Raw genomic sequence first — 13051 nt, 5'->3', positions numbered from 1 at the left:
GTAACTTGTTTGCCACGTAGCAATAAAAAATATACTAAAAACCTTGATTATTCTGGTTAGTCACATTGTACTGCTATTATTTTGAACAATACTGTATATATATATGGTATATATTATGCTTAAGGAGCTCATTAATTAAACACAATGTGGAACTCATGTCCACAAATTTTTTGTGTTGTGTCATTAGTTGTGACTTAATTTGATTAATAATTATTACACAAATAGTATTTTAAAATTACATTTCAAATCTTTTTATTTTACTCTTTAATTTATTCTTCATTTTTGTCTATTCTGTATTATTCCACCCTTTATATTATTATATATGTTTGAGTGTGTGTGTGCGCGTGTGAGAGAGTGCATTTTAGTGCACACTACCAGTGAAGTTTTTGAACAGTAAGATTTGTAATGTTTGTAAAGAATTCTCTTCTGCTCACCGAAGCAGCATTTGTCTGATCCAAAGTACAGCAAAAGCAGTGACACTATGAAATATCATTTTACTATTTAAAAGTTTTATATTTGAACATGTATCTTGTACAGCTGTATTTTCAGCATCATTCCTCCAGTCTTCAGTGTCACATGATCTTCAGAAATTTTTCAGTTTTTTTTGATGAATAGAAAGATCAAAAGAATAGTATTTATCTGAAATAGTTTCTGTACTTTGGATTTTTCTATGCTTACATTGATTTCTGCAGGTTTGGGCCTCATTACTCCGTTACCAACTCTCACATTACTAAATCTGATTGGTTTTAAAATAGAGGATCTGAAGACCATTATTACAAATCTTCCTGATCGTAACAACCCAGATTCATACTTCAAAACTTGCATTGTCTTGATGTTAATTAGACACACAGTATTATATAACCGTGATCTATTGCACACATCAAACAGAAGTAAATCAACCACTCAGACGTGTAGGATCTCAATCTCTTTATTATGAAACCAAGTCAAAATAAAAAAGGTCTTCATGTTTAATGTTTCTCTCTGAGGAGCAGAGATGAGGATCAGGTCTTCCAAACGAATGTCAATCTGTCTGCGAACACAACTAAAGCTCCAGAAGCACTAAACCAACTCGGCTCATTAAAAACTCACTCGCACTTAGAAGGAAAAGAGCTGGTGCCAAAAACAGAGAAAACAGAGCGTGTGACTGGAGACGGGACAAATGTTGAAGCTGAAGGAGCAGAAGAAACGGCTGGTGCAGTCCGTTATGTTGGAGGCGGTGGGTAGTACTGGTTATACTGACCGTACTGACCATACTGACCCCAGGAGTTCTGACCCCACGAGTTATACTGCTGGAACACACAACACACACACGGGTCAATGCTATGAAAATCAGATGTATGCATCATCTGAAGCTGAATAAATCATCTCTTCATTGATGTTAGGAAGAGAATATTTGTCTGAGATACAACTATTAGAAAATCTGGAATCTGAGGGAGCATAAAAATCTAAATATTGAGAAAATCATCTTTAAAGTTATTCAGATGAAGTTCTTAGCAATGCATATTACTAATCAAACATTAAGTTTTGATATATTTACGGTAGGACTACATGTAAACCTGGTGTGTTTTGACTGTATTAGCACAGAATGTAGTGATTTAGTGGTTTTTAGAGCACGCTTCAAGTGTGAAGTGTTCATCAGAACAGCGTGTGAATGGAACGTTTAACCTGAAAGGCTTTAAAGCACATGCAAATAATGCACTAGTTTAACTGTACATGCGGTCGGAGGCAGGACTGACCTGGTACCAGTTGTTGTAGTTGTATCCAGCGTGATTGGCCTGCATGTCCTGCATCATCTGACCCGAGGCTGCTGATTGGTCGTCTGTCCGCTGTCTCTTTGAGTCCGGCTCCTCTGAGCTACAGACCAGACATTTCAGATTCAATGATTCGCATCGCTCTAGACGGCATTTGCATTTTAAATAATCTAGTATAAAGGCAACAGATCCAGTCATAAACTAAACAACGTAAAAATTATCAATGTTGTACTTGTGTTACATGTCAACAACTGCGTCTTGATTTAAAGAGGTTTAGATATTTGTACTGGAACACAAGGCATGAAAACTGAGGAACACTTCCTGCATTGAGGAACGTAAGGCTTTAAGAGCTTTGTGTAATGATGAAGTAAAGAGCTGAGAGCAGTGTAATAATCTCAGACTGTGGTCAGTTTAGTGAAGTCTCAGTGGATGTGGGTCACTCACCCGTTCTCTGCTTTCCTCTTCAGTGACTCCTGCTCCGCCTCGAGTCTCTGATGATGTTCATACGCCGACACCAGCCTGAAACACAGGGTTTTCACAATATGACACTTTGACCATATGCCTGTGATAACAGTTAAGAGAAGACTGATCCAACCACACGTTGGGTGCGCGACTGGACGTTATGAGAAGAAAAGCGCGCTGGTCTCTCTCAGAGTTTGGAGACTCACACGTTGATGTCGCTGCCGAAGTCCTCCAGGAAGTCGAGCTTGCGCTGGGAGAAGACGACGCGCTGCTCCAGGGACATGCTGCTGGTCAGCGCCCGGTCGAAGCAGGCCAGGATCTCCGTCTCGTTCTGCTGCACGTCGCCGCTCAACTCCAGCTCCAGCAGGTTCAGGTACAGCTTCGGGTTCGTCTGCAGGCGCAAAAACAGCACGAATAAATAAAACATTAAAAACTGAAGCATCAAATGACAAGCGCTAGAGCTCAAATCATCTCTGGGAATCAGTTTAAATAGTTAATTACAAACTAACTCTTCACTTCACATGAAAACTGGAATGTAACGACATTAAAATCTCACGATACAATAATATTAATAACCGCTAGCTGTTAGCAACTCATTCTGCAGTAGAAAATAAAGCCAAAGCAAAATGATAAAAATCAAAACATGTTTATTTAATGATACCTAACAAATAAATGATATATAATTGAATACTTAATTCATTTTTTGATCATATATAAATATCTGAAATGTTCTTATAATTGAAAGTAGATGTTGAATTAGAGTAAGTGAACCCGCACCTCATCCTTCTCGACGGCGTCCAGCAGCACTTTCTTGGCCTTCCCGATGCTCTTCTGCACTTTGAGCAGCTGTCGGGCCAGTTTCACAGCGTAGAAGGACGCCTCGCTGCTGTTCTTCCCGTTGGAGATGGCATCCGTCAGCAGGGCTTCTGCTTCCTCCATGTGTCCGTGCCGGCGCTCCAGACTCACCCTCCTCATCCTCACCGTCGCCAGACCAGGAACAGCCTCCTCCATCTCCCTCAGGATCCGCCGCGCCTCCTCCACGCCGCCTGAAACACATCAACACACATCAGACGGATAATACACTTCTTTACTGTGACCAGTTGGACGGCACGTCTCATATTTCACCTTGCTGCTCCTCAAACGCGGCCCAGAGCAGGTGCACGGTGGGTTTCTTGGGCAGGTGGATGGTGCAGGCCTTCTTGAAGATGTGTCGGACGCCTTCCACGCTGTAGCTCTCCAGATACTTGGCGTACTTCACAAAACAAGAGAGAGACAGAGAGAGAAAGAGAGAGAGAGAGGGAAGAGAGCACATAAAGATTGAGCTTTCGCTTCACATCCCCGCAACTGCTGAATTTCCATTGACAAGATGGTTTTGAGAATTTCTGTTTTAAACCCATCAGCACCTTCATGGAACCAATAAGATAAGTTTCTGTAAGGTAGAAGGAGACGGAGAGGTGCAACGTAGTTGGCAAATGCTGCGGTCAAATCTTGTGTGGCAAGCAGGCCATCCCCTAATATAACAGATACAGTCAAATATCAACGTTACACACAAAGAGTGCAGCAAGAGTTACTGTGGAAGTGATGAGGGAGGTCAAAGGTTGGAGAGAGGGAGCGAGCGCGAGCGGCTGCAGCGTGTAACTACCTTGATCCAGAACTCCTCGTAGAGAGCGCAGGCGATCAGACAGCGCTCGAACAGAACCACCACACGCTCCGGCGTCCCGTTCTCCAGCTCGAAGTCCAGGTACTCCCTCCAGTTGTTCAGCTGCGTCTTCTCCAAGGCCTTGACGTGGAAGTACGGACGCTTGATCTGCGGAGCAAGACCGGCGTTCGTTAGCAAAGCACAAGAACTGAGTTTCGATAAGACGCATGCATTTCAATTCTGCTTAACGATTCACAAAGTGATTTAAGATGACTATAAAGGAGACACTCACCCCTTCCTCGAAGGCCCAGCGCTTGCTGACTTCGTGCTCGTTGTGGTTGAACACTTCCTGGCGGGTCTCGATCACCTTATGCCTCATGTTCTCGATCTCCGTCACTCTCTGGAGAGCAGAACACAGCGTCCTGAGCATCGCATCGCAGGAGCAAACACTTTATCTCGTCTGATGTCCAGCTACGCAAAAGGTCTACGTCACCATGAGTTTGACAGAAACAGTACGGTTTGCACACCCAGTGAATCAGCTCTGGCCGGTGATGGGACGGTGGCATGCCGTCACGAGCCCGTCCCACTTTAAGCCCAAGTCCCTGATTGGATGCCAACCTCAGGTGTTCATTGGCTGCTAACGGAAAGACACCTCTTCAAACCTGCACACGTGTCCAGGATCAGACGCCGTACCCTACCTCTGCCATGTTTTGAAGCCCGCGGATGACAGACGGCGTTCTTACCTTGGCTGGATCCGGAAGGTCGTCTGTTCCCGGAGGAAGCTCTTCTCCCGGAGCGTCGTCTCCGTTGGGCTTGTTAGCGTTAGCCAGCTCCACCCGCAGCTGCACGAACTCCTCCTCAGACAGGAAGTGCTTGGGGTTGTTGCTCTGGACGTGCTCTTTGAACCTGAACAGAGAGAGCGACGGTGTTTAATCAGTGGGAAGCCTGAAGGCGTACCGGAGCAGATATCTGAAGCGACGCTCACTTCTGGAAGTGCTGGGAGTACAGCTGCGTGGGAATACACAGGATGCGGTCGTACACGGCCGTGACGTTGGCCAGCTTCCCCTGCTCCGTCTCCCAAGCGATGTACGCCTCCCACAGACGGTCGGAGCGGAAATCTGTGCCGCAGGCCAGAACGGCGTGCTCATAGGACCTGAAAGAACACAGGCAAGACATGCAATCCAAGTATTTGTTATTTAAATAACAAATTGAGGACTTCTAGGACATGCATAAATACAATTAAAACCATAGGTACATGCAAAAAAAAAACAAAAACATTACAAATACAACTGAAAACACTCAAAATAAACATGCGTCAAAGACGAAAAAAGACTAAACAATATAATGCACTAACAGATGAACACATGATTGCTTCTGATGAGCCTGCGGAGATAGTTTGAGTAAAAAAAAAAATCTTTGGATAACTTTTACATAAAAACAGACCTAAATAAGCCAGGACTCTTATTTTGAATCATGGGGAAGATTAAATAAGCATCTCACAGATATCTAACAATGTCATAAATCATCAACAGTTGATCATAAGTAACCTTTCGGCATTAATGCACAGCATTCATCGATTGTAACCCGAATCGTGTAGAAAGTGTGGCACTCGTGATTAATCTAATCATCGTATTTTTGAGGTTAGTAAAAGCCTCACTCACGCTCTGATGCGATTCTCCGCCTCTCCGTCGCTAGTGTCTTGGTTCTCTCGCAGGAAAGTGATATAATGCAGCCACAGGTCCACGCTGAGAGGAATAGCCTGCAGACCTCGACGGTACACCTGTGAGGAAAACAGATGCACATCCATTCATCTCGGTGTGCTTTAAACAAGGTTAAACGGGGAGTAGAAAACTTTAAAGTTGCCACCTTTTAACGGCCTCATGATAACAAAAACAGATTATTCTCACGCCGTTCGTCCTCACCTCATCGGCCATGTGTATGTAGCCGTGTTTCCTCTCAATATCTGCATACTTCTTCCAGTAGCCGTAACAGTAGGGGTAGTGCAGGAAAAAGGCATCAAACGCCTTCCTCGAAGCCTCCAGGTGGTTCTGAAACGAAACAAACGCCCATAAACCAATAGCTATGATTCCATCCACTTATTTTAATGTACAATATATATAAAGAAAACACTGGATGGAAATGCCAAGATGTGCATAAGTTCTATAAATGTGCACAAAAACACATTACACACTCACCTCCTGCTCAACATACTGCAGAAGGTAGACCCAGCCGTTGAAGTCTTCAGGATTATCCTCCACAACTTTAAAGAGCCGCTCGTAATCTGCAGGAAGCGCAGGTTCTTGTGTGACGGCTGGATCTGCGTCTGCCGCCGGTTCCACCGCTTCTGTGGTTTCTTTGGGAGCGTCTTCCAGCTCCATGTTGGAAGGGCTCTCGGAGTCACCGTCTGCGGCCGGCTTCACCTCGTCCTGCTGTCCGTTTGTGTCCGTCTGCTGCCCGAGGCTCTCCGCTCCGGCGTCTGGAGGACCGGACGTGTGGTCGATGTTCTCCGCTGCAGACTTCAGATGCTCCATGGAGTACAGCTGGTATTGTTCTAAAGCAGACGGCTGCTGGATCGGAGCCTGTGGAGGAGCCGTCCAGCCGGTCACGGTCGGGTCAGTGCCCTCCATAGCAGGAGCGTCCCCGTTATCAGGGGCATTCGTGTCCAACATCCCGGTCATGGGCTCACCTGAAACACACACACACGTAAGTCTGAAGATACCACGACTGCTCTCTTCTAAACCAATCAGGGTCATACACATATTCCAAACTCAAATTCCCAAAACGCTTTGTAGATTTTCAAACCACATTTAACATTAATGGTTCATAGAGAATTATTTTCAGCATTGTATTTGGTATATAGTACAGTCATCAAAAAAAGTAATTGATTATCTCCAAGTGACTAACATACAGAGCCTCTTAAAAGCCCCTTTTACATGCATACAATATACTTTTTTTTGTTGCATGCTTGCACATTAGTTAATAGTTTAATACAACCTACTTTGTGCATCACTGCCATCTTACTATGAATTAAACAAAATAATAATCGAATTTATTCGGTCAAAATCCCATGTTGTAAAAGACTGGGGAACACTTACGTTTCTCACATTTAATGCCACGACATTCGGCTCTGATTTAATATCGTAATTTGGCTATTTTACATTAAATAGAAAGCTGTGATATAACAGACTCCACAGAAAACGCCAACTAGTTCACAGTATTACGCCTAATTTGCATATGTTTTTAAGCTTTGCACTGCTGAAGAACGTTTCGGTAAATTCTAAGAAACTCCGTGTAAACGACTTAGAAATGCTTTAAAGAAGCCCACGGAAAACATTAATGAACGGAGAAGTTCAGAAGCACTTATTTACAGTAACAGTGAAATGTTAGCAACGTTATTGCGTTTCCTGGTTAAACGACACACGATGATTCGTCGAAGGTAGTTCACGAGCGAACGCGAGTAACAATCAAAACACGCTTTAGAACTCGTCCCGAGACATTTCAAAGGAGAATAACCTGCACAAGGTGTTATTAAACTATGAATATGCTCTGGTTTGGCCTGGTGTGTCCACACGCTAGCTAAACGGCTAGCACACCGACGCCGCTCGTTTACCTCAGAGTTTTCTAGAAACTCACGCACGAGAATCGCGGGAAATCTACGGCGGGAAGGAAACTTACCAGAGTCTTCCATGAAACTGGGTTTAAACGGCGGATATTTTCACAACTTCTTGGAAGTTTTATTCGGTTGATAACATGTGGTCAAACGGCCGCGCTAAAACGCATTCAACACCCGTTGCGTCTCGCGACGAGAGAAGGACACGTAGTACGCATGCGCACCGCGCCAGGAAACTAACACGCTAGTGACGTCACGCCCTGGTTACCGATAGGGAGCGGTACCACTGATCTATAATATAGAAATAGATATAATATAAATAATATAATATACATAAAATCATAACTGGAAAAATTTTATATTAGAAATAAATAACGTCAACGTAAAGCTATATATATATCAGAATTCAGAGGAATGAAATCTGAATGGTGAGAAAAAAAGCCAGTTTATAGGCCTATCTTTTTTTCTCTCAAAACTGTGAGAGAGAAAAAATTGAGGTATATATATATATATGAAGGCTTCCATAATAATAGGCTTCAGTAATAATATTCCCATGTAAACTAATTGTTGAATCATTTAAATTCAAACTGTTAAATAACTAGACCCTAAAACTATCCAAAGCCTTTCTGTACTTTATTTAGCTCTTTTCGGTCTGTTAAGTTTGTTTGTTATGTTTCTAAAGGAGTGTTTGTGTTGGTAACCTAGTTACAGAAAAGCTAAATGAACAAGGGCTTTAATTTTGTATTACTTAAATCACACAAGTTTATTTGCTTAATTATTAAACAAAATATATTAAAAACATGCACATTTGAAACTAATAAAGCTAGGTGAATTTAATAATAAAACCTGATGTTGGTGTATTTTTCAAGAGGTTAATTGAAAATGTAGGCCTATTTTTGATTCTGGGTTTTATGCAAAATGCCTTTTCGAGTTCAGAGTTCACATAAGCTAATATAAAGGAACAAAAATATCTGCATTATTATTTATGTGAATTATTTATATTAAGATAAAACAAACATTAACCACTTCAGTAGCATATTGAGTTGTTTTTATTACACTTGTAAGTCAGTTATTCTGGGGGGATGCAAATATGCATGTATTTATAGGTCTGTCTGGTGTTTTATTTAAATGAGGCATTTTTTGAACTCGATGTGACGTCATGAGTCCCGCCCCGTCGACGTCACATGATGCCACCGAGACGCAAAAACTCCCTGGAGGTGGGCAAACGTTAAAAACGCTCCAGAACACCGCAAAAGTAATATCTGAACGATATTTTAAACAAAACGGTCTCTAAAAACTTCCACAATTATATTTTCCCTAGTCTCAATGGCGTCCATTTCATTCAGATCAGGCTAGACTCGTTGTTACGACGCCTACTATGACGAAGGACCCTACGCCCATCTTATGAATATTGATGAGCTCATGGGTCCGTTGCTGGAATCATCAAAAAAATAATAAATAAATAAAATTGCCGTTGTTTTTACTACATATATCGGGTTTATTCACTGATCTATCAGTGGGTTTATTTGACAACAAGTTAAAAAACAAGCTAGAGAAGAGTAGAAATGCAAATAAAAATAAATGTATATGTAAGTGCTGTAATAAGTGTTAAAAATAGAGTAAGTGCACATAGCAATGTGTTGTTATAATAAATAAAAACAAAACAAGTAGATAGAATAGAAAAAGAAAGGACCCTTTCCCAAGACTGCTGCATCATCAGCATTATAAATCCCCCCAAAAAAGTTTTAACACTGTACACTATACTTGTTATTGTTATTTATTTATTTTTATTTATTTCGGAAAGTCATGATAAATCCATTGCAGAGTAATTTCTTTTGCTATTAGAGCAAATGGGAATGCAAAAATTATATATATATATATATATATATATATATATATATATATATATATATATATAGATAGATATATATGAAAAATGTTATTATTATCATCATCATTGTTATTTATCTTACTTAAAGCGAATTTTTTTAATACATGAAAATATTAGCGTAGTAATACTCCTAATGAATCAAAAGCTAGACTGTTGAATATTAACTACTCTATTGCTGACGCAGCTGCCGTCTGTCCAATGGCAAGCAAATGTGTCATGAATATTAATGAGCAGGCCTTCGCCGTAGTAGGACGCGAGCGCTCGAATGCCAAATGGCGCAGTGCGCCTGAGCAAGAAAGAGAGGAAGTGGCGGCTGAAGCAGCTCCGCACCTTTTCCGGTAACACCGACAGCAGCACGACCGGGACCGAGAGAGCGACTGGAGAGGACCAGAAGGGAGCGAGCCGGGGCGCGCGAGAGGGGGCTGTTACATGAGGTAAACCGTTAGCGCTTGTGCACGCGGACGCGCGCTTAGTCCGAGCAGCACGCGAAGCGAAACTACAAGAATAAAGTTGTGTTTGACACCCCTCCCTTTTCTCATCCGCTTTCTCTCGTGTTTCAGGGACGGAAGAGGGGAAACTCAGGATGAATGACTGACGTCTGGAGGGTTTTAGTGACCGAACGAACGATCAGAAGCGCGTCTGAAGGGAATGAGCGCGAAAACAAGACGAGAAGGAAGTCTGAGGAACCCAGTAAGGCCTGTCACGGATCTAAACCTGTGTCGTTTTAGATCGAGTTTACCTGGTTTCTGAGGAAAGAACGAGGAACAAGTACGCTGTACGAGTGTTGCAAAACCTACCAAAAACTTGCTTTCCTCTTCCTGCAACAAACTTAATATATGCACCGCAAAGAAGATGGGGAAGATGCTTTCGAAGATCTTTGGGAACAAGGAGATGAGGATATTGATGCTTGGACTTGACGCGGCGGGGAAGACCACGATCCTTTACAAGCTGAAGCTGGGACAGTCGGTCACCACCATCCCAACAGTGGGCTTCAACGTAGAGACCGTCACGTACAAGAACGTCAAGTTCAACGTGTGGGATGTGGGCGGTCAGGATAAGATCCGGCCGCTGTGGCGACACTATTACACCGGCACCCAAGGCTTGATCTTCGTGGTGGACTGTGCGGATCGCGACCGCATCGACGAGGCTCGACAGGAGCTGCATCGCATCATCAACGACCGAGAGATGCGCGACGCCATCATCTTGATCTTCGCCAACAAGCAAGACCTCCCGGATGCCATGAAGCCGCACGAGATCCAGGAGAAGCTGGGTTTGACTCGGATCAGAGATCGCAACTGGTACGTCCAGCCCTCCTGCGCCTCGACGGGCGACGGACTCTACGAAGGGCTCACGTGGCTCACGTCCAACTACAAATCCTAACGCGCGGGCGAAGACGCGCCCAACTAGAAGCAATTAACCAATAACTCTGGCTTCTGTCAGTAAACCTCGGTTTCGTTCTCCATCTTTGATTTCGTTGAAATGTAACCCGACTTTTCTTTCGTACGCCCGTTCTGTAGTCCCCCCTTTGCGTTGTAATGTCCATAAAGTGTTACTTTCAAAAGCCATGGGTTGGTTTTCACAGGAAAAATAAAAAGGGTTTTTGTGTCTGAAGATCTGGTTTGTCTGTCCAAAAATGGCAGCTTGTTTGTTTACCTTCTGTGCCATCATCACGTTTAACGAATGTATCCGGAAATAAACTCACCAGTCCGAGCAAAAACGTTTCCTTGAAGAAACTGTCCCCGAAGGAGCTTTCGATTGAATATCCACACACTGTTCTTGGCCTTTTCTGGAGGTGCTCCACTAAAGACGTTGAGAAGCCAGGAACGAAGAATGAAAACCGCATCATCTTTCGTGTTTCCGATCTAATCCAGCCGTCGGAACCCGGTTCTATCACGGTTCTGACTCTCCTCAAACCGCACAAATCACACCAAGCCTCTTTCTCGCTTACTAAATTAATGCTTTGTTCTATTATTTTGACATTTGTTATGCTGAAGAAATAATAAAATCTATATATATATATCCAGTACTATGTGAGCGCATCTTCTTGACGCGGAGGAATGTGCTTTCTGCGGGTCTTTTTCACAAATTAAGGCATGAAAGGGTCTAAAATCGATAAAGGCATGACGTCTTGCATGAACTGCAAAAAAATGTATTTTTGTCTTTTTTCCAGCACACGCATCCTTAAATCTGGAGATGCAGAAGATAGTGAGAAACTGAACAAAGTGAAGTGAGTTTATGATTAAAACAAGGACAAATATCAGTCATTCTGATGAACATTAGGTCGAGTTCTATCATAAACTCGCTTCACTGTGATACACTTCTCATTGAAAAGTTTAATGCACTCTTAAAGATGCTTAAAGGGTTCCAGAAGGAACCATTCAGTCGAAGAACCATCTCTTTCTTACCTTTCAACAATCTGAAGAACCTTCAAAGCAGCTTTCGTGAAGCAGAAAGGTTCTTTAGACAAACAGGTTCTTCTATGACATCGTGAAGCACTTTTATTTTTAAGAGTGTGTCTTGATTTATGAATCTTTAGACGTATGCAGCCGAAAGCATGACAAAATACTGGTGAAAGATGTGAATTTGTAATGCATATCTAATAAAAACATTCCGCTCAGGTGACATTATTTGCATATAATTAATTACATTTCTCCTACTGTAGTAAAAAATAAATACAGTGTAACAAATGTTCCCAAGATGTATAAATACTTGTATTTATTTGCTTGCAGTTTTTGTGTAGAAACTATTTTTGCACAGAAATTGCTGGTAAAGTTCGCATATCATTAAAAAATAGATTAAAAAAAAAACCTGTACAGTGCATAGCAATGTTTAGAATAGGTTTATTTTCCATATGCATCACCTCATATGCAGTGAATCGTGAGCTGGATGTCTGGCAGATTTTGAGGATTTGTCAGGAGATTACAGGCAAACGAAGCATTGATCATGTTGTGATAAATGTGTCTCAACTGGTGTTTAAGATATGCTCAGAACTGACGAGACCGAGACCACAGACTGTTCTGTTTATCATCTGTTTATCTCCTGTATGTTCAGTGAGTTTAACCTGCACACACACACACACACACACACACACAGGTTTGCTGATTTTACACTACATGTCCAGCCATGTCATGCATTTATAAATAACAATTGGTTTAGAAACATTGAAGAATCAGCAACAGGTAAATTAGATTTTTATTTTGCATGTGTTGTATATTATGCATGCACTATAACATTTTAGAAAAACACCATAACGGTTGGTTCTTTCAAGGTGAATGTTTGAGCATCTGCTTGTTTCTGAGAGTCTTCTGACGCTGTGGAATCTGGGGCTGGATGCTGGGCTCTGTTTAATGGTTTTTGTGCCACAGTTTTTAATCTGGTTCAGCCGCGTCGTGTAAACACAGAGATCCCGGGTTCAAATCATTGCATCAGTGTCTGATCAATGGATGCTCTGCAGTGAATGGGTGCCGTCAGAATGAGAGTCTGATGAAAACATCACAGTAATCCACATCTATCATCTGTCTATCTATCTAGGGACCCTCAGTAGTGGACGAGCGGGTCGCTCTACAGCACAGGAAGTGTTTCTTCTGTTTCCGCAGCGATCAAACAATCAGACAGGAAGTCGTCCTGAGCTGTACTTCCTTCCTGCTGATGGAATGCTGCAAACATGCTATAGACTTATTATTCTGCACAAACCGAAC

At 42.3% G+C, this 13051-nt stretch overlaps 2 protein-coding genes across 3 annotated transcripts; one reads left to right on the top strand and one right to left on the bottom strand.

Annotated features, from left to right (window-relative positions):
• Positions 1 to 911: 911 nt before the first annotated feature.
• LOC113094098 (pre-mRNA-processing factor 39-like) lies at positions 912 to 7685 on the bottom strand. 2 transcript variants are annotated; one of them, XM_026259758.1, is made up of 14 exons: positions 7528 to 7685; positions 6048 to 6538; positions 5775 to 5900; positions 5514 to 5632; positions 4838 to 5005; positions 4596 to 4758; positions 4145 to 4252; positions 3856 to 4020; positions 3339 to 3465; positions 2991 to 3259; positions 2420 to 2604; positions 2196 to 2270; positions 1737 to 1854; positions 912 to 1289 (listed from the first exon to the last, which is right to left on the bottom strand). In XM_026259758.1, the coding sequence occupies exons 1-14, from the start codon at positions 7538 to 7540 to the stop codon at positions 1203 to 1205; spliced, it is 2214 nt and encodes a 737-aa protein (XP_026115543.1). In that variant the 5' UTR covers positions 7541 to 7685; the 3' UTR covers positions 912 to 1202. The 2 variants fall into 2 exon arrangements, with proteins under 2 accessions (XP_026115543.1, XP_026115545.1); XM_026259760.1 differs by having other exon boundaries at positions 912 to 1286.
• A 1907-nt stretch (positions 7686 to 9592) lies between these two features.
• On the top strand, positions 9593 to 11376 carry LOC113094099 (ADP-ribosylation factor 6-like). The gene is made up of 2 exons (XM_026259761.1): positions 9593 to 9787; positions 9914 to 11376. Exon 2 carries the CDS (start codon positions 10206 to 10208, stop codon positions 10731 to 10733), a length of 528 nt encoding a protein of 175 aa, XP_026115546.1. The 5' UTR covers positions 9593 to 9787; positions 9914 to 10205; the 3' UTR covers positions 10734 to 11376.
• The last annotated feature ends 1675 nt before the right edge of the window (positions 11377 to 13051 follow it).

The sequence above is a fragment of the Carassius auratus genome, unplaced genomic scaffold (genome assembly GCF_003368295.1).
Source record: "Carassius auratus strain Wakin unplaced genomic scaffold, ASM336829v1 scaf_tig00215261, whole genome shotgun sequence".
In the NCBI taxonomy this organism is placed as follows: Eukaryota; Metazoa; Chordata; class Actinopteri; order Cypriniformes; family Cyprinidae; genus Carassius; species Carassius auratus.
This window is presented reverse-complemented; position numbering and strand designations above follow the sequence as displayed.